General features: G+C 38.8%; 1 protein-coding gene across 1 annotated transcript in view; it reads right to left on the bottom strand.

Moving 5' to 3' along the window:
- The window catches only part of igsf11 (immunoglobulin superfamily member 11), a 180877-nt gene extending 159780 nt beyond the window's left edge, over window positions 1–21097 (bottom strand). Inside the window, exon 1 of the mRNA XM_043700766.1 lies at window positions 20746–21097. Coding sequence (XP_043556701.1) covers window positions 20746–21094 — 349 coding nt within the window. The 5' untranslated portion in view covers window positions 21095–21097. The remainder of the gene's footprint in view (window positions 1–20745) is intronic.
- Between the last annotated feature and the right edge of the window lie 4725 nt (window positions 21098–25822).

Below are 25822 nucleotides of genomic sequence, written 5' to 3'. Positions count from 1 at the left end.
CCCCCCTCCAGGGCTCCAACCTCCCCACCCCCGTGCGCACCTCCAACCCCATCGTCCCATCCATCTCTGCCCCCACCTGCACCCTAACCCCGTCGTCCTCTGCTCCCACCCACACTCACCATCCTCCTCTGGTGCAGCCAGACTGGACAACAATGGAGTTGGGGGGTAGGGTGGTGGTGGAGGTGAGTCTACAAATAGCGTATACACACACACACACTCACTCTCAGGTTCCATCTTTGCCTTTACAGGAAAATGTTATAGAGATTATCTGGGAAGGAGGGTTTTGGGTACACCCCTGTGTAGAACCCCAGATGAGAGAGAGCGCGAGAGAGAGAGAGAGAGCGCGAGAGAGAGTGAGAGCGCGAGAGAGAGTGAGAGCACGAGAGAGAGAGAGAGAGAGCGCGAGAGAGAGAGAGAGCGCGAGAGAGCGCGAGAGAGAGAGAGATGGTGCCTGGGCTCCCATCGATGTCCAGCACTGTCCTCAGCAGCATTTCAGTCAGCCAAGTTCATTTTTAATCATTGCAAACAAAAGGGGCGATCAGTGTTGGAAACACCTCTTTGATGTAATGTTTCTATCGGGACCTTGAGATCTCCTTCGGATAATCAAGGTTTCTCTATAGATGAGAATATTTTGAAAATGTGCCTGTGATTGCAGTCGAAGACAAAAGTACTTCAACAGTGGGTTTGCAACATTAATGCTTTTGATCCTTCTTTAGCTTGTGCACTATGTTGCAAACTTCTAATAACACTCGTAACCCAAGTAAATTGAAGTACATGTGATGTTTATGATCAATCACTTCAGCTGACATAAGTGGGTGCGCCAAATTGTTGGTCTCATTCAAGTGTACATTGATACTGAAAAGGTTGGGAACCATTGAATTAGAAAATAGCTACAAGAAAATTGATCCATACTACTTGCCCATAACAAGACTAGCTAAAACTCTAATCTCCTGGAAATTCCCCCTTACACAGACAAACAAATAAAGGAAAAGAGAATGTTGACAGCGGTAACAAAAATCTGGAAAGTCAATTCATTGCTGTTTGCTTCCTGATTCAGATATTGAGGTGATCTTTCTCTGTACTACTTACAAACTTGTGGAAATTTCCAGAGAGTGATTGATTTGGAAAATATCTGATTTATCAATTCCAAAGTTGCAGCTCACAACTCAGTTCCCGACTCAGGCGACTAACTGTGTGGAGTTTGCACATTCTCCCCGTGTCTGCGTGGGTTTCCTCCGGGTGCTCCGGTTTCCTCCCACAGTCCAAAGATGTGCAGGTCAGGTGAATTGGCCATGCTAAATTGCCCGTAGTGTTAGGTCAAGGGGTAAAATGTAGGGGAATGGGTGGGTTGCGCTTCGGCGGGTCGGTGTGGACTTGTTGGGCCGAAGGGCCTGTTTCCACACTGTAAGTAATCTAATCTAATCTAATCTAATCTAATCTAACAACAAACACTGCAAGAAAGCTAACCACTTCTCTTCAATATTAAACCATGTTTTTTTTTTAAAACAGTTGGAGAACAATTGCACATATTTCTATCTCTTTTTCGTCTTCTGAGTCCATGTCTCCAATATACCTCCTCTTCCAACCTGCTCAGTTCACTATTAATCAATCAGCTTCACCTGTAAAAAAAAATCTCCTTTGCTTCAGATCATCTGTACATTGCAGGAACCCACAGCCACACACAAAAAATGTTTAGAATAGGTTTTGAATTCCTTATTGATAAATTATGCAGCCATCCTGGTAAATCCTTATTTTTTTTTTTTACAAAACACTTCTCTTTCATTGCAATCCACAGCTTTTAAAAGATACAAAAATTTAAAAAGGCCCTTACAATCTGTACATTCTATATACATAGCTGAATTACAACATTACACTGAATCCATTACACATTAGGTCAAAGCTGTACCTTTTTAACCAGCATGTCACATTTTTGATGCCATATAAGTGAAGTACAGACTTGTCTAATCTGAAATCTAAGCCATCACGTAACAGTTTGTGTTGATGAAAGGTTGATGGAATGCAAAGATATCTTCAAAGGTCCATATTTTATATCATGAGATCCACAAAGTACTTTTCCAAGGATGCCCTTTCTTTACAAAAAAGCTGCTTGCAGTGTTGCACTTTCCCTAATCAGGGCAATTATTTTCAGCTTCTTAGGTGACAATATCAAATTTTCGCGTGATTCTGAACGGATTACTTTGTGTTCATTATAGATGTTCGATTCTTTTTAAAACTGTAAAATCAGGATATTTAATAAGTCAGCATTTATTACTCATCCATATTGACCCATGAGAGAAGGTATAGGTGAGCTGCCTTCTTGAATCACTATAGTCTACATAGTCTAGATCAGAGGCTTTCAACCAGTGTACTGCAGCACATTGGTGTGCTATAACAAGGTGAGAAGTGTGCCAGTTTTCGCAGACTTCTAATACAACAGGGGTGCAGAGATTCAGCACCATGCATGTATGAACATTGCCAACCATGTGCATGCACAGGTGGAAGAGAATCTGTTCATTTTGCAACCTGTTTGCACAAATCTAGATGCAAACACTAGGTGTGAACAGGCACATTGATCATATTTCTGGGATGTGAAGAAACCCTGCATTCTCAGTTAAGAGGAGCACATTCAAAAGATCTGAAGTGACTTGCCTGCTGGTACAAATTTCCATACCAACACAGGTTATAAAGCAAATATTGTTTAATTTTTTTAAAACCATAGCACTGATCTTGGTCTTCAATTCAGAGAAAAAAACTGATCACTTTCCTGTAAAAAGAGGCAATTTCTCTACTAATTCTTCAAAATATACGTTAACGCAGAGAAAATATGACAACAGCTAATCGGGTCTATGGATTTTCATGGCCAAGAGATGCTGCTTGTCTCTGTCAGAGCTGCGCATAGCGAAAGCAGCATGAAATGGCCAAGAATGATTTTGAGCTGAAACAGCAGCTTTCATATTCTGCTGCATCTGAAATTAAACTATGAACCTAACATGAGTAGCTGCCTTTACAGCAATATATCCAAGATAACGATTAAGATTTCACAAGACCCTTTGCATTATGTATAAAATAGGCCCTGTGGAACAGAAGCATATGTAGCTGCTTGTTTAGACATAGATGACATATAGCATTGAGGATTACTGATTGAAGCCTCCCCATCAGGCTGGTCCAAAATCTCGCATTCATGTGATAGAAGGGAAGGATCTGACTACACTGATCTCACACCCACACGACATCAATATCCCCAGGCAATTATAGCCACATGTCATGTTTTGAAGTCGAGTTTTATGTAGACATTACAGGATTCCTGTGAATACTCAATCTAAAAGGTGGATAGAAGACACCCCTGTCTGTCAGCTGGAGAGTGTTGTATAACTGGTGCAGGAATCAAGTCTGGTTGAATAAGATGTATTGTGAAGACCCAAGAATAATTGATAAGTAGGTCTGGTGAACATCATGAGATGGCCTAAAGCTGTGCACAGACTGATCATGCAGTCATATGATTTACTGGACTGGAACTGTATATAATCAATTCACAATACAATTGACTTGCAACAGTAACGGTAGGCTAAAAGCAAATGCATAAAAACTGCATGTTTCCCTGTGATCAGTGGAGAAGTCCCTTCACTGCCCAGGGTCTCTCCCCCTACTGGTGTAAAATAGTAAACTTACTACTGCTTAAAAGGTGGACCAGGGTATCACACGATTTTATCCAACAACTCTTACCATAGTGTCTCATCTTCAAACAGAAGTTGGTAAATAACACGTGGTACCAAGTTAAGACACCATTTACAGACAAAATTTCCATGAAACATCCATCGAAAATACATCTGTGCTCGTAGTTGAAGACAATAGATTTGAAACATTAATGCTTTTGATCTTTCTTGAGCTTGCTTTGTATGCTATGTTGTAAGCCTCTCCACTAAGGCCATAATCATAGTAAATGGACAAAGTTAAAAATCACACAACATCAGGTTATAGTCCAACAAGTTTATTTGGAAGCACCAGCTTTCAGAGTGCTGCTCCTTCATCAGGTATCCTGTGGAGCAGGATCATAACACAGAATTTAAAGCAAAAGATCACAGAGTCATGCAACTGAAACAGTGTATTTAACAAACAGCAATCCAGGTTTGTCCAATATATCATTTCAGTTGCATGACACTGTAATCTTTTGCTCCACAGCTACCTGATGAAGGAGCAGCACTCTGAAAGCTAGTACTTCCAAATTCACCTGTTGGACTATAAATTGGTGTTGTGTGATTTTTAACTTTGTCCACCCGAGTCCAACACCAGCATCTCCATATCATTGTAAAATGCCGCATTTACTTCCATTTACTAACAATCAAATTCAATTGGAAGAAGTGGGTGTACAGTGGAATTATCTATTTCCTTGGAGTGCGCCTTGATATTGAAAAGGTTGGGATACACTGATGCAGGTACATCCACAGTACTACGAGGTAGAGAGTGTTCCAGAATTTTGACTGGGAGAGAAAACTGACAGCCAATTCTCTGGAAATTTATGATTTGGAACCAAAGTGATATGTGGAAGAAACCTATTTCAAATGTTCTGAAATGATACATTTACATGAACATTTTGGAATGTACGCAAGGTCACAATTACACAGGGGCTCCAGTGCATATACCAGGTTGTGGTAGTGCTTTCGGCACATGCTAATAAGAAGGGTAGGCAGTGATTAGCATCAGTGACACAATCACATGAATGTAAAATTTAATGCAATGCCTGACTAGAATTATTTTCTTCAGAAAAATGTGCTCTTTTGGATCTCAAGCACATATCACAACCCACACTTAACCTTAGTCAAGCTTCATGCCACCAACTAAAAATATACAAATTTTTAATGTTGCAAATTAAATTTTCTTCTTAATGATTTTATTAATTTCTAGTAGCTGAATAAGTGTCTTGATATGCGTAACAAAAATTGCTATAAACTGAACTGCATTCTAAGTAGAGAAAATTCACTGTATCGGAACATGAACAAATGATTTAAGTATCTCACACTGTGGATACTCTAGGATGGTGCGAAGTAAGATCAATTGTAAACTTAATATCTGAGAAGGAGACTTAGTATTTCAAAAGCATTTCTCCAGACAGAAATATCCCATTCAGCTCAATACTCAAACAAACTAATACATTCTAAATATAAACAAAATGGTTTCCCCGCTTGGGAATCATATTTCAGATCAAAAGGACAAATGATGTAGCCTTAGCCCAGCTGTCAGAACGAGTGTTTTACAAATCTATTTTTTAAATCAGTGCCGTTCCAGACAGTGCTCCTGCTTAGACAATTGTAACATCTTTAAAGACACGAGAGGGGCTCATGTGACTCAACCATTATTTAAAATCATTAAATAGTTACAATAAAGAAGAGGCCATTCAGTCCTGTGTTAGGACTGGCTCTCTGAAGGAGAAACTCACTTATTGCCAGTACCCCGCACTCATCACATAGCCATGCATTTTTTTTCCTTGCAGATTGTAATCCAACTCCTGAACTGCCTCAACTGAACCTGCCTACTCCACAAACAAGGCAACACATTCCAGATCCTAACCACTGACTGTGTGAGAAAGCTTGTCCTTCTGTCGCCACTGCTTCTCAGGTCAATGATCTTAAATATGTGCCTTCTGGTTCTCAATCCTTCCAACAATGGAAATGCACTTTCCCCAATACTCGACCCACGTGCCTCATGATTTTGAATATCTTCGCAACATCTCATCTCAGTCTGCTCTTTCCCAGGGGTTCAGCTAACAATTTCTAGTATATGCCAACTATTTCAGTAGGATAGGTTGGTAATTAAAAAATATACAACATTGATTTCACTACAGAAGTACGCAGAATTTAGAATATATGAACAGTGTATCACTTGATCAAAATCGTCCCTCACCATAAGTCAGTTTCTTCCTCCAAGTCTGATTTTGCAATTCTTCGGGGGCAATTAAAAATCGTTGTCACAAACTCAATGACAATCACCAGAACAGCTGACATGCATGCATTAACAGATTGTGAAATTGTAACACATAGATATAACTAATGGAGCAGGAAAAATCAATATGATTACACACTTATAAAATTGTTGGGATAGATTTCCTTTATTTTCAGATGACTTGCAAGGTTGAAACTTTTAATTTATAGAAGTTTATGAGGCAGGAAAATAAGCAAGTTACCAACTGCATCAGAGACCATGTCAATATTGAAGACTGGACTAAACAGGTGGTTTAGGAGGAAGAAAATGAATACTGGAATGCAATGTTGAGACATGGGATGAGCACTTCTGCTCACATGAAGCATTAACACCAAGACCAATCAGCTGTGGTAAATCTGCAGTCATGCTGTAATTTTAGGCAATTCAACATAAAAATTTAACAACTTAATTATTTCTGATCAACCTGGTCAGACATATTATGACACACCTCTGAGCCAGGTGGGAGTTTCTTGAACATTTGTGCCAATGGAGGCAGTACCACTGCCTAAGAGTCATAGAACATTACAACACAGTAAGAACCCTTTGGCCATCAATGTTGTGCCAACCTGTGGAACCAAGCTGAAACCTATCTATTTTGCACTATTCAATTTTCATCCATATGTTTATCCAACGACCATTTAAATGCTTTTAAAGTTGGCAAGTCTACTACTTTTGCAGGCAGTGCTAGCCAACAACATCTAAGGAAAAAGACTCTTACCTGTCCACTCTACTTAATCCTCTGATTATCTTGTATGCCTCTATTAAGTCACCTCTCAACCTTCTTCTCTCTAACAAAAACAGCCTTAAGTCCCTCAGCCTTTCCTCATAAGACCTTCCCTCCATACCAGGCAACATCCTGGTAAATCTCCTCTGCACCCATTCCAAAGCTTCCACATCCTTCCGGTAATGCGGTGACCAGAACTGTACGCAATACTCCAAATGTAGCCACACCAGAGTTTTGTACAACTGCAGCATGACCTCATGGCTATGAAATGCAATCCTTCTACCAATAAAAGCTAACACATCGTATGCCTTCTTAACAACCCTATCAAACTGAGTGGCAACTTTCAGGGATCTATGTACATGGACACCAAGATCTCTCTGCACATCTACACTACCAAGAATCTTACCAATAGGCCAGTACTCTGCATTCCTGTTGCTCCTTACACAGTGACTCACCGCTCACTTTTCCACACTAAACTCCATTTACTACCCCTCAGCCCAGCTCTGCAGCTTATCTATGTCCCTTTTCCAACACTTCACCAATAACTGAAGTAAGGCTCACTGGTCTATAACTACCAGGGCGTCTCCACTCCCCTTCTTGAGCAAGGGGACATTTGCTATCCTCTGGTCTTCTAGCACTATTCCTGTAGACAGTGATGACATAAAGATCAAAGCCAAAGGCTTGGCAATCCCCTCCCTGGCTTCCAAGAGAATCCTCAGATAACTCCCATCCGGCCCAGGGGACTTACTTATTTTCACACTTTACAGAATTGTTGACACTTCGTCCTTGTGAAACTCAATCGCATCTAGTCTAATAGCCTGTATCTCAGTAGTCTCCTTGACAACATAGTATTCACACTAGAAAAAGACAAACGAAAAATATTCATTTAGGACTTCGTCTATCTCCTCGGACTCCACACACAACTTCCCACGACTATCCTTGATTGGCCCTAAATTTTTCTCTTATTCCTGATATTTGACAATTTAATGCAAAAATTGTTGCATCATGTTGAATTAGCCATTTCCTCATTATGAAAGTGGAGTGTGTTAATGATCAAGTAATTGAGTGTTACATTGCATTCAGGTGGTGGGCATTAACAGGGGTTTCATTCGTGTTCACTTGTCAAGGGCTCTTGAGGTACAATGGCAGTGTCCCCACCTATGAACCAGGAGGCCCATGTTCAAGGCCCCCGGTTCCAAAGGTCTGAAGAAGGGTCACCGGACTTAAAATGTTCACTCTGCCTCCTCTTCATAAATGTTGCTGGACCTGCTGAGTTTCTCCAACAGCTTCTATATTTGTCTCAGATTTCTAGCATACACATTTCTATTTTATTTTAGTTAAGAACACTGTTGTTACGTACGTGCGCCAAGGTACCACATTCATAGCTCCACGAGAGTGTGTTGTGGGATAGATAATAAGAACCAGCTGAAACTAGCCATGCTGCCTGTACAAATATACAAGTACTAACAACAAAACAAAGAGCTTTCACCTTTTCAAGCTTAAAGTATGATCAATTCAAAACATCCAGGAACCAAGAAATGAGCAGGGCATGTAGCAGTTTGTATTAGATTCCATTTTTATCTATTATCATACAATTGGTTACCTACAATAAAACGGAGTATGATTGTGGTAAAGATGTAGAAACGTTGAAGCTGTTATTCATTTTATCTGATCCTGGCAGAGGTTATTTACGCACCTTTTAAAAAAAAAATCACTTTCACAGAACATTAATGCCAAGTTCTAACCGTTTTGTGAACAGTCAAGAAATCTTTGCTTCACCCGAGCCATGCTCAGTCCAATCTTTATTTTAGGAAAGGATAATAAAACACTTCAACAAGCATATTCATCAGATTCCACTGATGTAGAAAATTTCCAATGTGACCAAAGAGACAATAACCTTTTGCCTGAACCAAGGAAGATACTTGTCACAAGTATTAAACCATTAGTGTGATAACACTCTAGTCACAGAGGCAGAATATTAGACAGGGAATGTTAGTCCACTGAGTGCAAAGTGGAAACTAATCACCACGGAAACCTTTAATATACATCCTCCACAATCAGTCGCTGCACTGATTCTGTGCAATTTTTTTTAAAATTAGTTTCGTTAATATCCAGCTCCCCATCCAAACGTTACTGTTTCTGGTTTCATCTTGGAGGCTTGAGAGATGACATGATTTTCTCAGACGTGGTTGTCTTCAGTTGTTTTGACATTCAAGCTGTGAAGACTGTAACCTAAATAGATGGCCTGACAGCAAAGAGAACATCACCATCATCTAAAACTCACTGCAATAACAAAGAAGTCTACTGTAGTTTTCTTGTTATCTTCTTAAAAGCAACTTTTGAGGAAAACAAAGGTTTGCACTAGAGTTCAATTACTGTCAAATTTTGGATTCATAATACCCAGTGATAAATTTTACAGCAGTGTTCAACGTAAAATAAAATCCTTCTGACAATAAAACTGCAATCTAAAGATAAGTTAAAATTTTTAAACTTGTTATTTGCACTTGTTTTTCAAGAACCAGTCAGATGAAGTCGCAACATTAACTCTCCCCACGGATGCTGCCAGACCTGCTGAGTTTCCCCAGCATTGTCTGTGTTTGTTGCTGAGCCAGTGCTTTCTGGCAGCTTTTAAAAATAAGGGACAATATTAAACTATTGAATGTCAAAACATGTGGTGTGCCCACGTCAAATCAAATAAATCAATCCACAAAGACTAAGTGTCCTTACCACATGTTACAGAATGACAAAGACTGAGATTTGAGAGGTCATGATAGGAGAATGACTTAATACTGTACAGAGGATCAGGAATTGTTCAGCTGACGAGCTCTAACTGCTGGACTATCCCATTTCTTTTTCACCTTCCATGTCATGAATGTTGTCACCTTCATCATGTTGAAGATCTTCATCCAGTAGTAGCTGAAGATGCCATCCACGTTACGAAAAACAACAGTGATACAGCATACAAAAAACAAAACCAGGATCATTGTTCCAGGTTGTTTTGGGGATTGATTCTGCCAAATCTGCGCAGGTAGCAGTGTTGCTACCTGAGGATGCTAACAGTTTGTTCAATGAGGGCTCCATTTGATTTGCGCACCTTGTTATAGCAGTTTTCCTGCCAATCACAGGTTTCCAACAGTCACTAGCCAAGTACAGAAGGTAGTCCTTCATTTTGTTACAGCACCCCACCAGAAGCTGTCAGCATTATTGTTTTTCAGAAAAAAATTAGTAGAAAGGAGCTCTGGCGTCCTTGTCGCCAAGCCCCCAATCTGTCACTTGTAACGTGACTAAAAATGAGGGATGGTTGTTCGGTAAAAATGTCAGTGCAATTGCTAGGAAAGCAGTCAAAGACCTGCGTGACATGGTGCTGGCGGTCATATACTGTTGCAAACTAATGGAGTGATTCATGGAAGCACTGGATTTGTCTGAAGGACCCTGTGAGCCAATGAATGTACAAATCATGAAGACCTGGACTTGACAGAAACCTATAATCTGAGCAAGAAGTTAATCTTACCATTACAATTTTTTTTTGTGGGGATAATGCTGAGGTTATTTGCTTTCGCAAACATGGCTTCATTAAATGTTGTAAGACTCATGTTAGCAATATCCCCACTGGTGGTCTGGAACTTTATACTAATGATTTAGTGTTTATTTCTTCTAATTGTCATCCTGTTACTGGCTAATTTACAGGATAAACTATAACAGAACTTTATTAAAATACAGAGAAGAAGGTTCCGAAATGTGATCAAGGCAGTTGCACTTACTCTGCTCATTCTGCTTATAATTATCAGCCATTGTACTGACTGCTTATTGTTAGTGATACTCTCGCCAAATATGTATATTTAGCGAGATTTAAAATTTGGACAAAAGACTATTCATTAAAGTGGATGAGATCCTATTCATTCAGTCAACATACAAATTATTTAAATCAGCTCAAGTCATACTCAGTTTATACTGATCCAAACATTCAGCTTGGTTTTTGTTTTATTCCACGACTGGGATAAAATAGTTCTGCTAACGCTGCCTCCAAGGGTGACATTTCTTTCCATGACATCCTGTGTGTGCCCTTGGCTGCACAAACCACAGGTATCACACTTAAAGACAGACAGTATTTTCATTCAAAACATTTTCATAGATTCAATGGAATGAATCCTGGGAGGAGCTATATGATTGGATGCCACACTGCAAGTATGCTCATCTGGCAAGATGGTAGCAGGCTAAGATGCTCCAGCTGGAGCTCCTCTGCTCCACCTGTTCTTGTTCTTTTTCTCTCCCCTCTCCTTTTACACCTTTTGTGTGCTTTATTTCTAATTTCTGACTTGGACTTACCCAGAGGGGAATGGGGGAGCTGATGAGCCCAGGCAGCCAGGCCTGCAGTGGAGGCTGGCAAGCTCTGCGGCAGGGATGAAGGGGTGAGGCCAGAGAAAGCTTACTTTGGAACAGCTGAGAGCTGGTGCAGAGCAGACTTGCGGACCGTGGACAGTTGTTGGACTGGAGTCTGGCACAAGCGGTCAGGCCACATATGCAAGTCCCTGCGCTGAACTACTGCAGTGTAATGTTTATTTGTAATTTGTTTATCTGACTATAAAGTCTATCCTTTTAACTATGTCATATTTCTAACTTGCATTCCTTTACAGTGATTCATAATGTAACTACATTTCTTTTTCATTCCTCTTTTTTTAATCGAAGATCTGGATCCAGGTACTTTGTACCTGAGATGGCGCCATAAGAGGTGACATTGCAAAACCTTTCACTGTACTCTGTACTTGAATACACTTAATAATAAAGGATATTCTATTCTAAAAATCATTCTTTCAAATATGCAGCTTTAAAACTGCATTCAATTCTTGAGATGCAGTACCTCTTCGACATAGTTTGAATCATGAAATTCTGCCAGCCCTATCCATTAAGTACTTCCAACATTTTTAAAAATTTTGAAACATTGTGTGATTCTGTTCCCATACAAAAGACCAATTTCAAGGAACAATGAACCAAAGCACATTTACATAATTAAAACTGCTTAAGAGAATTGAATAACGGATGACAAAAAACTTCAAGTGCAGCAACTCATAACACCAAACAGAAGGGATAATGGATACAGCAAACGAGCACATTAACTTTCTTTGATCCAGGTTTTTCAAGTTCAGAAAATGTTCTTATTGTTGAGGACTGATTGACACTTTTACTCTTAATATCCGAAGCCAGGATTAGTAAAGCATCCTGGACAGAATGGACAAACATCTTTTCTGGGTGGTAGAAATCTTGAAATTAAAAAAAAGCAAAATTTGGGCTGCCTTAAACCTAATCCTATACTTAGTGTTCACAGCTCAAAATTGCCCCCTAGTGTGGCTTGAGAGTGGCAATTTTGGTAATAATAAAACTGAAAATGATAGTGAATAAGGGAAACACAATTACACATGTACCCAGAAATGGGAAATTTCTTTGTTTACTTGAGAAGATACATAATTTGTGTATGTGCCATTACTACATAACAGGAGTGACTGTTTATTTTAAAAGTTCTTTAAAAAATGATGTTTCAGAGGTGATAGCATGACATGTTGTGTTAACTGCACTAGTCACAAATGAAATATTTTATTTTAATACTAAAATGCATGGCTCTTTCTCCATCAATAGGAAAGACCCATCTTTGCAATTATTGATTAGCTACATGCAAAACAAAGTCTTGTGCATAAGAAAGAGTTTCCACATTGCACATGCTGCTCCAAGTTCACTCAATAATTCAAACAAAGTACATTCAGAGGACCAAAAATCTCTCTCTACTTCCATTGAATGTTATTCTAAAACAATAATGGGGTTCTTGGTGGAATCAGCCCAAGTTTAGTTGGTAGAACTTCCACAAGAGTCATAAGATTGTGGATTTACGTCCCACTCCACAGACCTGGAAATGGAGAGGCATAATAGGAATGTCAGTAGATCAGTAATTCAGCAGCCTGGGCTCAGCTCTGGGGACATGGCTTTAAATGCTACCACAGTAGATGACAGCGTGTGAATGCAATTAACTAAGTCTGCAATTGAAAGCTAATCTGAGTTTTGTATAGTGGCCATTACATTTATAAAAGCTCATCTGGAGCACTCTTCTTTTTGGGAAAACAAATCTGCTGTCTTTGCTTGGTCTGGCCTACACACAACTCCAGAGCCACAGCAAATGCCCTCTGAAATAGCGCGGCAGGCCAGTTAATTCAAGGACAATTAGGTACAGGCAACAAATGCTAACATCTTATTTATATCAAGAAATAAAAAAGCTCCTATAGCGCACCTCAACACCCAAGGTGTGTTGCATTGTCATTCTGATGACCAAGTTAAACCAAGATTCTGTCTGCCTTCTGATGCAAACATAAAATGACACAAAAGCATTATTTCAAAGGAAGAGCAGGCAAGTTACCCCAAAAACCAATCAATATTCATCGTTCAAACTTATATCACGACAAACTGATTACCTGGTCATTACTGTATTACTTTGCTGTTTGAGAGAACTTGCTGCACTCAAATTGATTAGTACTTCTGATATTACAACAGCAACTACAGTTCAAACAAACATACTAAATTGGTTTGAAAACACTTTTATGATGTCTCAAAGTGACAAGCCATACTTGATAAATGCAAGTCTTTGTATTGCTGAAATTTACTGGCCAGCTTTCTTATTGAAGAAAGAAACTTTCCAATTTAAATGTGAATGAATGTTGTGGAACAATTGAGAGGGTTTTTATTAAATACTACAATACATGTGATAACTTCTATGATTCAGAGAAAATGCGCTTCCAATAAATCTGCGATACTTTGGAGCCCTCTGTGTCTTGCTATTTGCTTGGATATGCCTGGCATATCCCTAAATTGTGCCCTTTCCAGTAGAAGATGCTGCAAACGAGTGCTATGAGGATTGCACATAATGTATATCATTGGGCCTCCAGCTCCTGTATGTAGCACCATTTCCAGCAGCACTTTTGGAACTAACTATTTAGCCCAATCTTTTATTTATGCTATAAACTGTTTCCATCAGCAAATACTTAGTCATTTCCAGAGAAGGCAAATGCTTCAAATAAAACTGATCATCCACAAGCTGACTTTCACATGATCTGAATATAACCAAACATTAACAGCATTAAAAATGCTGTCAATCTAAAAAGTGCAAATCCATTTTTCTTGAGACACAAGTGAATTGTGTCCTGACTTGTTCACCTATGGACCAAAGTAAGTGCACATTTGGATGGGAGATCAACTAACTAGACACAAATTGGGTGGTTTTGAGCTAGGTACTTTCCTAAAGTTTCTGCTAAACTTTATTCAGGTACCAGCACATTCAAGATCTGCCATGAGCAAGCAAAGGCTGCATGACATGGCATAAACATTCCTGGCAAAAATCTTAAATATTATTGTGCTCAATGTTAAAGTGCATATATCAGGTTTGAATCCAAATTACACAAAAGCTGTTCAATTCCTATTCCCTTATAGAAAACTTGCTTCATACACAGACCAATTATGGATTTATTAACTGAACATGTGGTGGAGGCTGGTACAATTGCAAGATTTAAGAGGCATTTGGATGGGTATATGAATAGGAAGGGTTTGGAGGGATATGGGCCGGGCGCTGGCAGGTAGGACTAGATTGGGTTGGGATATCTGGTCGGCATGGACGGGTTGGACTGAAGCGTCTGTTTCCATGCTGTCCATCTCTATGACTCGAAGACAAAATAAAAGCTTCCAATCAAAATAGGTCGTCGTGAGCACCCAATACAGAAACAAAATGCCTCGGTATACTCAAAATAGTTTTCAACTGTGCAACTTTGAGTGGACACTTCACTAGTTCCCACTTTACCATCTTTACTCGCATACAAAATGACCTTGCCAGCAAACCCCACCAATGCTGTGATTTTCCAAGCAAAAAAATCCATAAGTGTGACTCCCAGTTGAATAGATAAGTTAATGCAGTTGAATGCTAACCACTGTCTGTTCTGTGCACAGGTGGAACGGGATGCTGGGAACCTGAGAGGGCAAGTGTTTAGAAACAGAAACATAAAGTATTAGTGAGGAATGGTCTCAGAGTCGGTGAATGCACTTTTCAAAGTGAGTTACAGTCACATCCACCGCAATAGCTTGAATATGAATAACCTCGCACACAATCCAATTTCAATGAAATTGGAAGTGAATGTACAAAGATTACTCTTTATAATTTCAAAGAGTTATGGACCAGGCCAGACCCCCCTCAAAACATTTCAAGAAAGTAGTTAATTTTGCTAGTTGTTTTAAGCAGGTGTAATGTGGATAATCCAGGAGGGATGCAGTTAGGCAAACCACATTATTTGAAACAGAAACAGAATTTATTTACAAGATTACCAAATTAAACACAAACAAAAGAGAACACAATACCGAATACCTTAACGAAAACCAAACAGATCATTACAACCTAATGATGCGGTTCCAAATATTTGCAACAATTCCCATAAACACCCCTTGGCACAATAGGTAAAATCAAACCCAGGTTCTTACAGGACAGATGTCAGAGAGGACCAGCATGGACCAGCTTCTTTGGGTCCAGCAGCTTCAAAACTGCCCAACTGCCTTCAGTGCATAGTCAGATTACCAAAAACCAAACCAGAGAAAAGCTGAGCTGGGAGAACTGGCCACTCCCCTTGCATTGTGCAACTTTTTTTTCCAAACTTAAAAGCCTTTTGTCTGAGGCAGTATCTATTAGCTATAATCAAACTGGCCCTAAAACCTTTCAAGTTTTCGAAGTTTGCATCTTTTACAACCTCTCTGAGAAAAAACCAAGGATAACCTAACCTTGTTAAAGAAGCAGCATCATCACAAAACGGAATATGAATAAACACCAACAGCATCAGGATAGGTCAGCTTTTAACTTAATTTGCATTATTTCACAACGGTAAATTAACAAAAATGGTAGAAGTGCACAATTTATTTTTGACAGGGATGCATGAGGTCATAATTGGATGAGTTGTCAGAACATTCTAGAGGTGGAGGAGTTGCAGAGATAGGGAGAAGAGATGCAGGGATTTGTGAAGGAAACGTTTTCAAATTCTCAATGTAGGTCAGCACACACTGGAAGCAATAGTTACATAGCATTTCAGCACATGTACAGATTAGCCAACAGAACTTCAAAAAGTTCAACATTTTAAAAAGAAAGTGACCATAGCTTTCCACTTGGTTGTCATATTTAACAACCAAATGTGTACATGAAATGTAGTACTATGTGCAAGCAGAGAGATTTCCAAATGCCAAATCTAGTAAGTGCAGAATTATTGAAGTAGGACTGGATCATGTTTACTAGTTAGAAAGAATAAGTAGCTTACAGGCTTATACCAGAAATGAGAAAAGCATAACATGAGAACACAACTCACAGTACAAACTCATCTGCACAAAGTAAAGCAACCTTATTACTTTTCTATAATTTTGGTCACAAAAGAAGCATGCATTTTAGTGGTTCAACCTTCTTTCGTGTATTTCTTAAACAATGTAGTTCCTATAATCACAGCACTAAAGTGCTTAAATACTTTATGTTGAAATCCTTCATTTGTAATAAGGCACAGCTGTTTAACTAGCTAACTGCAAAGTTCATAAGTTATAAAATAGATACGACTGCAGCTTATTTATATGACTCAGTTTCAATACAGACTTAGGGTTCAATTACTATCACTGACCTTTGCCTAACACTTGTATTCTATAAATACAGATAAAAATAATGTTATTAATAATTATATAATTTGAAGATGCTTGTGGAAATACTGGAAATAGTGGGTATTACAAATGTATACTGATTGTATCAGTTATTGCAAAGGCTGAAAATAACAAAGGACTGAATATGGTTAATCTAACCTTTGCTGAAAAAGAAAAGGGTGAAGTTGGGTATTTTAAAAGAGAAGTACGTTTTTTGGACCATCTACTCCAAAAGAAAGATTGGTAAAAGTTTAATTTGAATAGCCACAGGAAAACTGGGAAATGAATAAATTATTTGTTGTCAGAATATTTAAATAGCATGATAAAAGATGAGTGTTTCTTCAGTGGTGCTTGGACAAAATGATCTCTTTCAATACTGCAGCACTTTTTGTTAAATTTATGATACAAAGTCTATCTTGATGGGTAGGAGGAGTCCATTTTTCAAACTTCATTGCACACTCTTTGCAAACACAGATTATTCTGAATTCCAATATCCACTAGATCTCTCATATTTGAAAGACATTCCATTTATCTATTCTCACTAACAAAATACATAACTTAACATTTCGTTAACCGGTCTACATCCATTTACAAGCATTTTACATCCTCTTACAAAACTAAGTGAGAAAATAACAAACTATCAGCAACAAATTTGGATTTATTGCACTCAGCCACTTAATCTTAGTAGATTATAAATAGCTGCCAAGCTCTGCACTAGTTAAACCTTGCATGTGAATAATTACATATTTATACCTCTTTGGTTTATTAACCGACTCCAAATCCATACAAATATGTTTAGTATTTCCATAACTCCAAATCTAATATAACTCCCTCCTGTGTTGAACTTTGCTAAATTCCTTCTAAAAATCTATGTAGACTTTATTAACTGGCTTTCCTTTAGCTAAAATGTGGGTTACACCTTCAATATTTGAATAGACCCGTCAAATATGATTTCCTGTTCATAAATCCATGCAGGTTGTGTCAAATTGGAATTTGTCAAGTGCCCAATTAATGAAACTTTAAAATCATAGGTTAGAAATCATCAAATCAAAGAAATTTATTAGCTTTTAGCGAGTTAATTTCTGCAGTGTATTCACTTAATACAAATTACATCAAGTAGCTCACTATGGAGGAATCAAGTGGCCTGTGAATATTTCCACAATATTATTTCAATTTTTTGTGAATACAATCACAATATTTAACCTCTCTGCCATGTCCCTATTTCTCATAATTAATATTACCCGAAGAACCCATGTTTACCATCAATCTCATTTATTTCATATACTTATCAAAAGCATTAAAACATTTTTAAGCCTTGTGTTAATGTATCATATTCTACCTTCTCTTGCTCCACAAATTTCTTAAAATCAGTCATTGCTGATTTTTAAGAGGCTTCCAGTCCTTAGGTTGACTATTTATTCTTTCAACCCTTTAAATCTAAATGCCTCGAGTTAGCCAAGATTGTGCTATTTCTCCAGTGGAGTTTTTAATCCCGCCAAAACGTAATGCACATTTAAGAATAAAGAAAAAGTAATTCTTATGATTAAAATATTTTAAGGTAGATAAATACTGGCAATCAAATTCCCACAATAGCTCAGGAGAAAGTGAGGACTGCAGATGCTGGACATTAGAGTCAAAAATGTGGTGAGAGAAAATCACAGCAGGTCAGACAGCATCTGAGGAGGAGGAGAATTGACATTTCGGGCGTAATAATGAAGGGCATTTGCCTGAAACATCAATTCTCCTGCTCCTCAGATGCTGCCTGACCTGCTGTGATTTTACAGCACCACCCTCTCAACTCCCACTATACCTCAGCCAAATTCACTCCATATACCTCTATGACGGGCTTTAAATTTGAAACCTCAATTCAGAGCTACCTACATTTCTGTTGAAAGGAATAGAAAACTTGAGGAGAAAGTGAGGTCTGCAGATGCTGGAGATCAAAGTTGAAACTTTATTGCTGGAACAGCACAGCAGGTCAGGCAGCATCCAGGGAACAGGAGATTCGACGTTTCGGGCACAGGCCCTTCTTCAGGAAACTTGAGCCCTTCCTCAGAAGTTCCTTTACACTAAATATTACTAACTTAGACTGTCTCATTATACTATATTAGTCTAGAAGGATTCTCTGGTCTTGTCAGTTGAGAAGGATCACTGTTCAGGAAAACTGTCTTGAATGCACTGTATGAACTCATCCTCCAAACTACAGTGGCCTATTTGGATAAGCTAGCCTATTAAAGTTTCAGATTTATTGGTGTGGGAGCTAGCTCAGTTGGTTGGACAGCTAGTTTGCGATGCAGACTAACATCAACAGCATTAGTTCAATTTCCATAGCGGCTGATGTTATTAAGAAGACTTTCCTTCTTGACCTCTCCCCTCGCCCGAGAACTGATGACCCTCAGGTTAAACCACCACCTGTTGTCTCTCTCTAGTGACAGAACAGCCCCAAGGTCTGGTAAGACTACAGTGACTTTATGATGATAAATACTGAAATCTTCCATCCCTTATACCCTTGTTGAATACTCCTGATTGATAATAGTTCTGAACATTCCTGATGAAGGGCTTTTGCCTGAAACATCGATTTTCATGCTTCTTGGATGCTGCCTGACCTGCTGTGTTTTTCCAGCACCACACTCTCAACAACAGTACTCAACAGATGATTCAAGAGCCTGTAAACTATACCCAGTGAGCTGCCAGAGGAAGTGGTGGAGGCTGACACAATTACAACACTTAAAGGCATCTGGAATGGGTATATAAATAGGAAGGTTTTTTGAGGGTTATGGGCTAAATGCTGGAAAATTGGACTAGATTAATTTAGAGTATCTGGTTGGCATGGATAGGTTGGACCGAAGGGTCAATTTCCATGTTGTATAGCTCTATGACGGATGTCAACAGCATTGATTCAAATTTACGCAGCATCTGATGTTACCATGAAGACTTTCCTTCTTGACCTCTCCCATCGCCCAAGACCTGGTGACCCTCAGGTTAAACCACCACCTGTTCTCTCTCTTTCATGACAGAGCAGCCGCATAGTTTGGTAGGACTACAGTGACTTTATGATATAAGTACTGAAATTTTCCACCCCTATGCCTTGTTGAATACTCCTGATTAATAGTTCTGAAACAGACCATTACCAATATCCAAGGGCTGATAAAATGTCTCCAGTGTGTTCTGCCCTTGGTTTGGGTGGAGATAAGAAACAGATTCCATATTTTTTTTCAGAATATTTGAAGGCATTCATTTTACCTGTCATTTTATCTTTATAAGACCCACCCCCTCCCTGTTTCACAAGCCCTTGGTCACTCATACTCTCTTACCATTATTAAACTCTGTCCATCCTGACAATTTACTTGATTTTACCCAAAATAATCTGCTGCTCACCAGTCCTGAAATTTTCTCACCGGACTTCTTTGAACATTCAGCAAAATTGTCAAAATAAATAACTTTGTTACTTAAATGAGAACATAGTGACAAAATTGTTGCAGTTTCAATTCATCTGCCAAATGCATTTACTTTCACAAAGTAAGACCGAAATAACTGACATACCTGTCAATCAAATCCGTGCTGGATAACAAACTTACTGCAAACCAATACAGTAAAAATTAAAATACTCCAGAATATAATTGACAACAGTATGCAATTTCATCAACCTCACAATTTTTTTTCTTACTACTACACGTTTCTCTCTCTCTTCTGACAGCTACTTCAAATAAACGCAAAGTAGAATTTCTGATTCATTCTAAGTTATATCATGATTGACAATTCTGGACAAAGCCTGGGAAACACGCAGTCTCTTCAAATACATCGGATGTTTTACCGCTTCCATCTTAGCAAACATGACCTACATTTGATAACACATTTCATGCAATTTCTGACTGATGTTTAAGAATCATCAGTAACGTTGTTTACATTTATTTCCGGTCACATACATACAAACAATCCCACAAATTGTGAACACGTCTCACATTTATTATTGCATTTTTAAATGGGCAGAGTCAAAAAAACTGGCACCACTGTTGTAAAATTGTGATCCTCTCCTGACTAGTTCGCTCGCTCCCCCACTTTGTATCAGTTACTGGTACAGATATTAAAAGCAACACTCTCCACTTCTAATACATTACACTCCACGACAGAGCTCTGTCCATTCACCGCTCGGTGTTCCATTAACAACCGAATCTCAACCACAAAACGTCAGAAATAAAGAAGAAAATGAAGGAACCTGTTAAGACCTCATTAGTGAAGTATCTTGGTAACTTCCAGCGTCAGTCTTCTCCCAACAACACCGCAAACTACTCTGTCGCGAAGTGTTGCTACTTGGGAAACATGTCTTTCTTTTAAACAAAATAACTTTTAAGTCTTACCTTGGAAACAAATTATCCCAAGGCAAGCAATCCACAGGTTCCAATAACTATGTTTCAGCACCATCTCAGGGCAAGGCGTCGGGAAAGGCATAAGAACAAAACTAGGTGGAGGGTGATACCCCGGTCTCCAGGATTGAAATGTTGCCCTGGCTTTCTCGGAGTTAATTTCAGCAGGTTGGAGCTGTTCCCAGAGAGCAGAGAGGAGCAAGCTTCCCAGCCCGAACCTCACGCAGCCTTTGATTGCCATTGATTGACAGCCGCTCCAAGGAACCCAGCCTCCCGTTCTCCAGCGCTGCGCCCTCTGCTGATCTGTCCCTGCTTGGGCCACTCCAGTCATTCTCTCATTCATTCATGTGAAATTTCCCATACTCTTAACCACTTCGAAATGCAGCCTGCACTTCATTATTAGACTATTACACATCATGGGTACTGAAATATCCCCAGCAGTTTTGTCCATTTTGTCCTAGTTGTTACACAAAGAAAATAAGGTAGTCTTGTGGAAACACTTACCAACAACTGTTTCCATTTAGATGGTGCCTCCAACACAATGAAACATCCCAAGGCTTTACACATCAGCTTTCTCAAAGCAAGTAAGAAACACCCTATAAGAAGGCATTAAGTCAAAAGACCAAAAGCTTGGTCAACAAAAGGTTGAGGGGCTAGAATGAGAGTGAGATAGGGAAGGAATATTTTTGGGCCTGGAGCCTGGGCAACTGAATAATGAGACACCAATAACAGAGCGATTAAAGTGGCAGATACTCTCAAAGAGGACTTCTCAGCATAGATATCAGGACCGTAAGAGAGGTTCAGAGCTAACATTTTTGGGGTCATGAGCCCTCTGCAAGTTATAACAATTGCGCTCCCTCCCTAACAGATTCTCGAAGTCTCTGCTCTCATAGAGCTCAGGCAATTTTCAAATCTCAAAATTGGCTCACAAAGAGAAAACCTTTGGGAAGCACTGATCTAGAGGCCAGAAATAGTAAGTGCAGATATCTCAGAGGGCTGTGGGATTGATGGGGATCACAGTCATGGGAAGAGGTGAGGCCATGAAGCGATTTGAAAGCAAGGCTGACAATTTTAAATGAAGGCTTTGCTTGACCAGGTGGCCAGTCAAGACTGGATAACAGAATTCAAATGATATCAAGTTTACAGAGGGTAGACCAGCCAGGAATACATGAAATAGTCAAGTACAAGGAATAAAGGTATGAATGAAGGTTTCAACAGCAGATTAGCTGAGACTGGGATGGAGCCAAACAAGATTACAAAGGTAGAAATAGGAGGTCATAGTGATGGCATGAATATAAGATAAAAGTTCATCTTACGGTCAAATATGATACCAAGGATGGGAATTGACTGGTTTATTCTCATATTTCTGCTAACAACAGGGATAAAGTCAGTTTCCAGGGAAAGGAGTTTAGAGCAGGAACTGAAAATAATGATTTCAGTCTTCCCAATTTTGGAGGAAATTTCTGTTCCTCCAGTATTGGCTTCATAAATGCAGTCTAATCATTTCACAGCAGTGTGAGCAAAGGTGGTGAGAAATAATTGAATATCATCAATGCTGTGCTTTCAGATGACATCCCCAAGAACAACGGAGCAACAAGAACTAGGAGGGGGCCAAAGACAGATAATTGTCACTGTAACAGACATGGACAATACTGTTCATTTTATGTTTTTGTTTTTAAAAGTAGCTCTGGTCACTGTGGAGGCTGTACAACCCAAACATATCTGGGGTAAAATCTGCTATTTCAAACAAAATCCAGCCCATTTCTTCAAGAATATATGGGAAACTACATCACTTCATCTGAGGAAGACTAACTGAACTAAATGCAGTTAAGGAATCTAACTGTTCAACATCAGGCCTACCCTGCAATTTAAAACCTGAGACTAGCCACCTTTATATTAGGAAACTGGTGCCTGCTATGTTCCATCAGTCATGCTTAGAATTCAAGAATGGTGGATGGGTTTTACTGTTTATATTTATCTTGTGATCTTGTAAGTCATTGCTATCAACCCCACCAAGAGAGTCATTTCTTAGTGTTGTTATCTTCAGGTTATTTGAGGAATATATTTTGAAGGATGCAAATTTAAATATTTCAAATTAACAAACTGCAAATGACCTCTTTATAAGCTAATATACTATACGATTCAAAAGATTTGAAAGAACTTCAAAGAGCTAAGTAAGTTGTTTCATATTATTATGAGCTCCTTTGCCTTAACTCAACATCACCATGTATTTGCAGCACTTTAATCATGTTCTGTGTTTCACTAATTATTCCCTTTTGTAAACAACTCCTGTCCCCTTTATCCAGCAAAGAGGGTATATCTACAATGGTGCTTGTCACTTTAGAAGTAAATGACAAATGGCATTGTAAAGTTCTCTGCTGAGTTTTTACCTTGAGTTTTGCCAACATTGTTTAAATCCTTATATGATTTAAGTGCACAGATTGAATGGCCAGTCATGCAAGCAGGCAATATTGCCACACAAAAAAAAACTTCTATTTTTGGATTTTGGAACCTTCAGCAGTCGATAAGAACAAGAAGCCAGACAGCCTTACGGCTGAGGACATTGTGTGCCTAGTATTCTAAACTATGTTATCAGTGCTATAATACCACATTTCCTAGATTGTCAGTTAATCTTTCTAAGCCAAGTCTAATGTTTATGTGACACATCAGAAAGGATCTAAAAAGGCAAAGATCCTCCCAATACAACTTGAAGTATTTCAGGTTAAGTTCCATTTAGTTAAGGTTCTTACGTTACAAACTGGAATGTTTTGGGGCCTTAAACAGACATTAAACAAAGGTTTTCACTGTAATTACAAGGGTTTTTACATGTTTTTGAGAGAGAATTTACAAATGAATAGTTATACACCACATAAAACAGCATAACATTTCAATAAATTATATCTGTAAGTACTGAAGTTTCAGTATAATAGCCAGAAGAGAAAACTAACAGAACATGTTAGGTTAGCCAATTAGAAATATAGTTGAACAGAGATGGGATGCTGTTAAACTCAAAATCAGTCGAATCATGATCATTCTCAGATTGTGATGAGTAAGAAAATCCAAAGCCACACCATTTAGGTATTAAAATATTACATTTATTTCATACGCTTGCTGGTAAATATTTGCCGGATTCCCTTCACTACTTTAAGCTTCATTATGGAACATTTTTAGTGTTTTGAATGTATTTAGACTATTCTGTGAAATTTATCATTCGTATTCCCTGCAGAATTCAGAAGAATAAATTTTAGAATGAAGGTAGTACGATATCACTGACATAGTAAAACATTCAAATCTGCAATGTTCCATTGCTTCTGTGCTCACCTATGAATGTGTAAGTGATATAAAGAGTGAAAGACAAAATTATGACTGAATATGGGGATCTCCAAAATTTAAGTTCCCTACTTCCTCTATAGTATTTGCAACCAGCATCTCTGAGATCTTCTCCCTATATATTTGGTATCTTCCCATCTTCACCCTCTTCTCTCCACAAGCACTCTTATATACCACATAGTAAAAAATGTCAACAGAAAAGTACCTTTTTTTTCTAATAGACCAACTAGAAAAATATACTATCTAATTTATCCTACATAATTGTGAAACGATATGAAGTAGGCCAAAAGATTCTCTATACTCCAGGTACCATGTAATCTCCTGAATAATGAATTGAAGTCCAATATGAACCATGACTTATATTAAATTATACCAACCTTGACCACATGTGATTTCTGCTATTGCTACAAACTCTTTATCTTAATCATATACAATTAATCAGTACTTTCAATGCAAATAACTAGCCTGTTCCACAAGTCTAGGATTCTCTGGGAAAAGATAAATGGACTCCCATCTAATATGTTGGAGGTAAGAATTTGAAAAGGACATGTATGTAGTCAAATATCCAGGTCGGAAATTCTGTAAGTGCACAGAACGCTTGAATAGGAAAATGCTGGATATCCTTCATAGAGTCATAGAGACCTACAGCACAGAAACAGGCCCTTTAGCCCAAATTGGTCCATGCTGACCAAAATGTCTGTCCACGCTAACCCCATTTCCCTGCACTTGGCCCATATCCTCTAATCCTTTCCTATTCATTTATTTGTCCAAATACCTTTTAAATGATGTTAATGTAACTGCCTCAACTAATCCCACTGGTAGCTCATTCCACATGTATACCATCCTCTTTGTAAAAAAATTGCCCCTCAGGTTCCCTTTTATTCTTCCCCCTAACCTTAAACTGATGCCCTCTCGTCCGTAATTCCCCAACCCTGGGAAAAAGACTGAGTGCATACACCCTATCCATGCCTCTCATAATCTTAAATAACTCTATAAGGTCCCCTCTCAGTCTCTTATGCTCTAAAGAAAAATATTCTAGCTTGTCCAACCTCTCCCTACAACTCAAACCCTTGAGTCCAGACAACTTCCCTGTAAATTTCTTCTGCACTCTTTCCAGTTTAATAACATCCTTCCTATAAAAAAGTGACCAAAAGTGAACACAATACTCCAAGTGCAGCCTCACCAATGTCCTGTATAACTGCAACATACTTCCCAACTTCTATACTCAGTGCCCAGACTGAAGACCAATGTGCCAAAAGCCTACTTCAGTGTCCTGTCTACCTGTGACTCCACTTTCAGAGAACTAAGAACCTGAACACCAAGATCCCTCTGTTCCACTATACCCTTTAAGGCCCTACCATTCACCATGAAACTCCGATCTTGATTTGATTTTCCAAAATGCAAGACCTCACACTTATCAATATTAAACTCCATTTGCCATTTTTCAGCCCATTTCCCCAGCTGATCAAGGTTCTATTGCAATTTCTGATAATCTTCCTCACTGTCCATGATACCACCCATTTTAGGGTCATCAGCAAACTTACTAATCATGCCTTATACATTCTCGTCCAAAGCATTGATATAGATAACAAACAGTAATGGGCCCAGCACCAACCCCTAAAGGCACTCCACTAGTCACAGGCCTCCAGTCCAACAAGCAGCCTTCCACTATTACCCTCTGCTTCCAACCAAAAAGCCAATTTTGTATCCAATTTGCCAGTTCGCCCTGGATTCCATGTGA

The sequence above is a fragment of the Chiloscyllium plagiosum genome, chromosome 12, assembly GCF_004010195.1.
Source record: "Chiloscyllium plagiosum isolate BGI_BamShark_2017 chromosome 12, ASM401019v2, whole genome shotgun sequence".
Classification (NCBI taxonomy): Eukaryota; Metazoa; Chordata; class Chondrichthyes; order Orectolobiformes; family Hemiscylliidae; genus Chiloscyllium; species Chiloscyllium plagiosum.
This window is presented reverse-complemented; position numbering and strand designations above follow the sequence as displayed.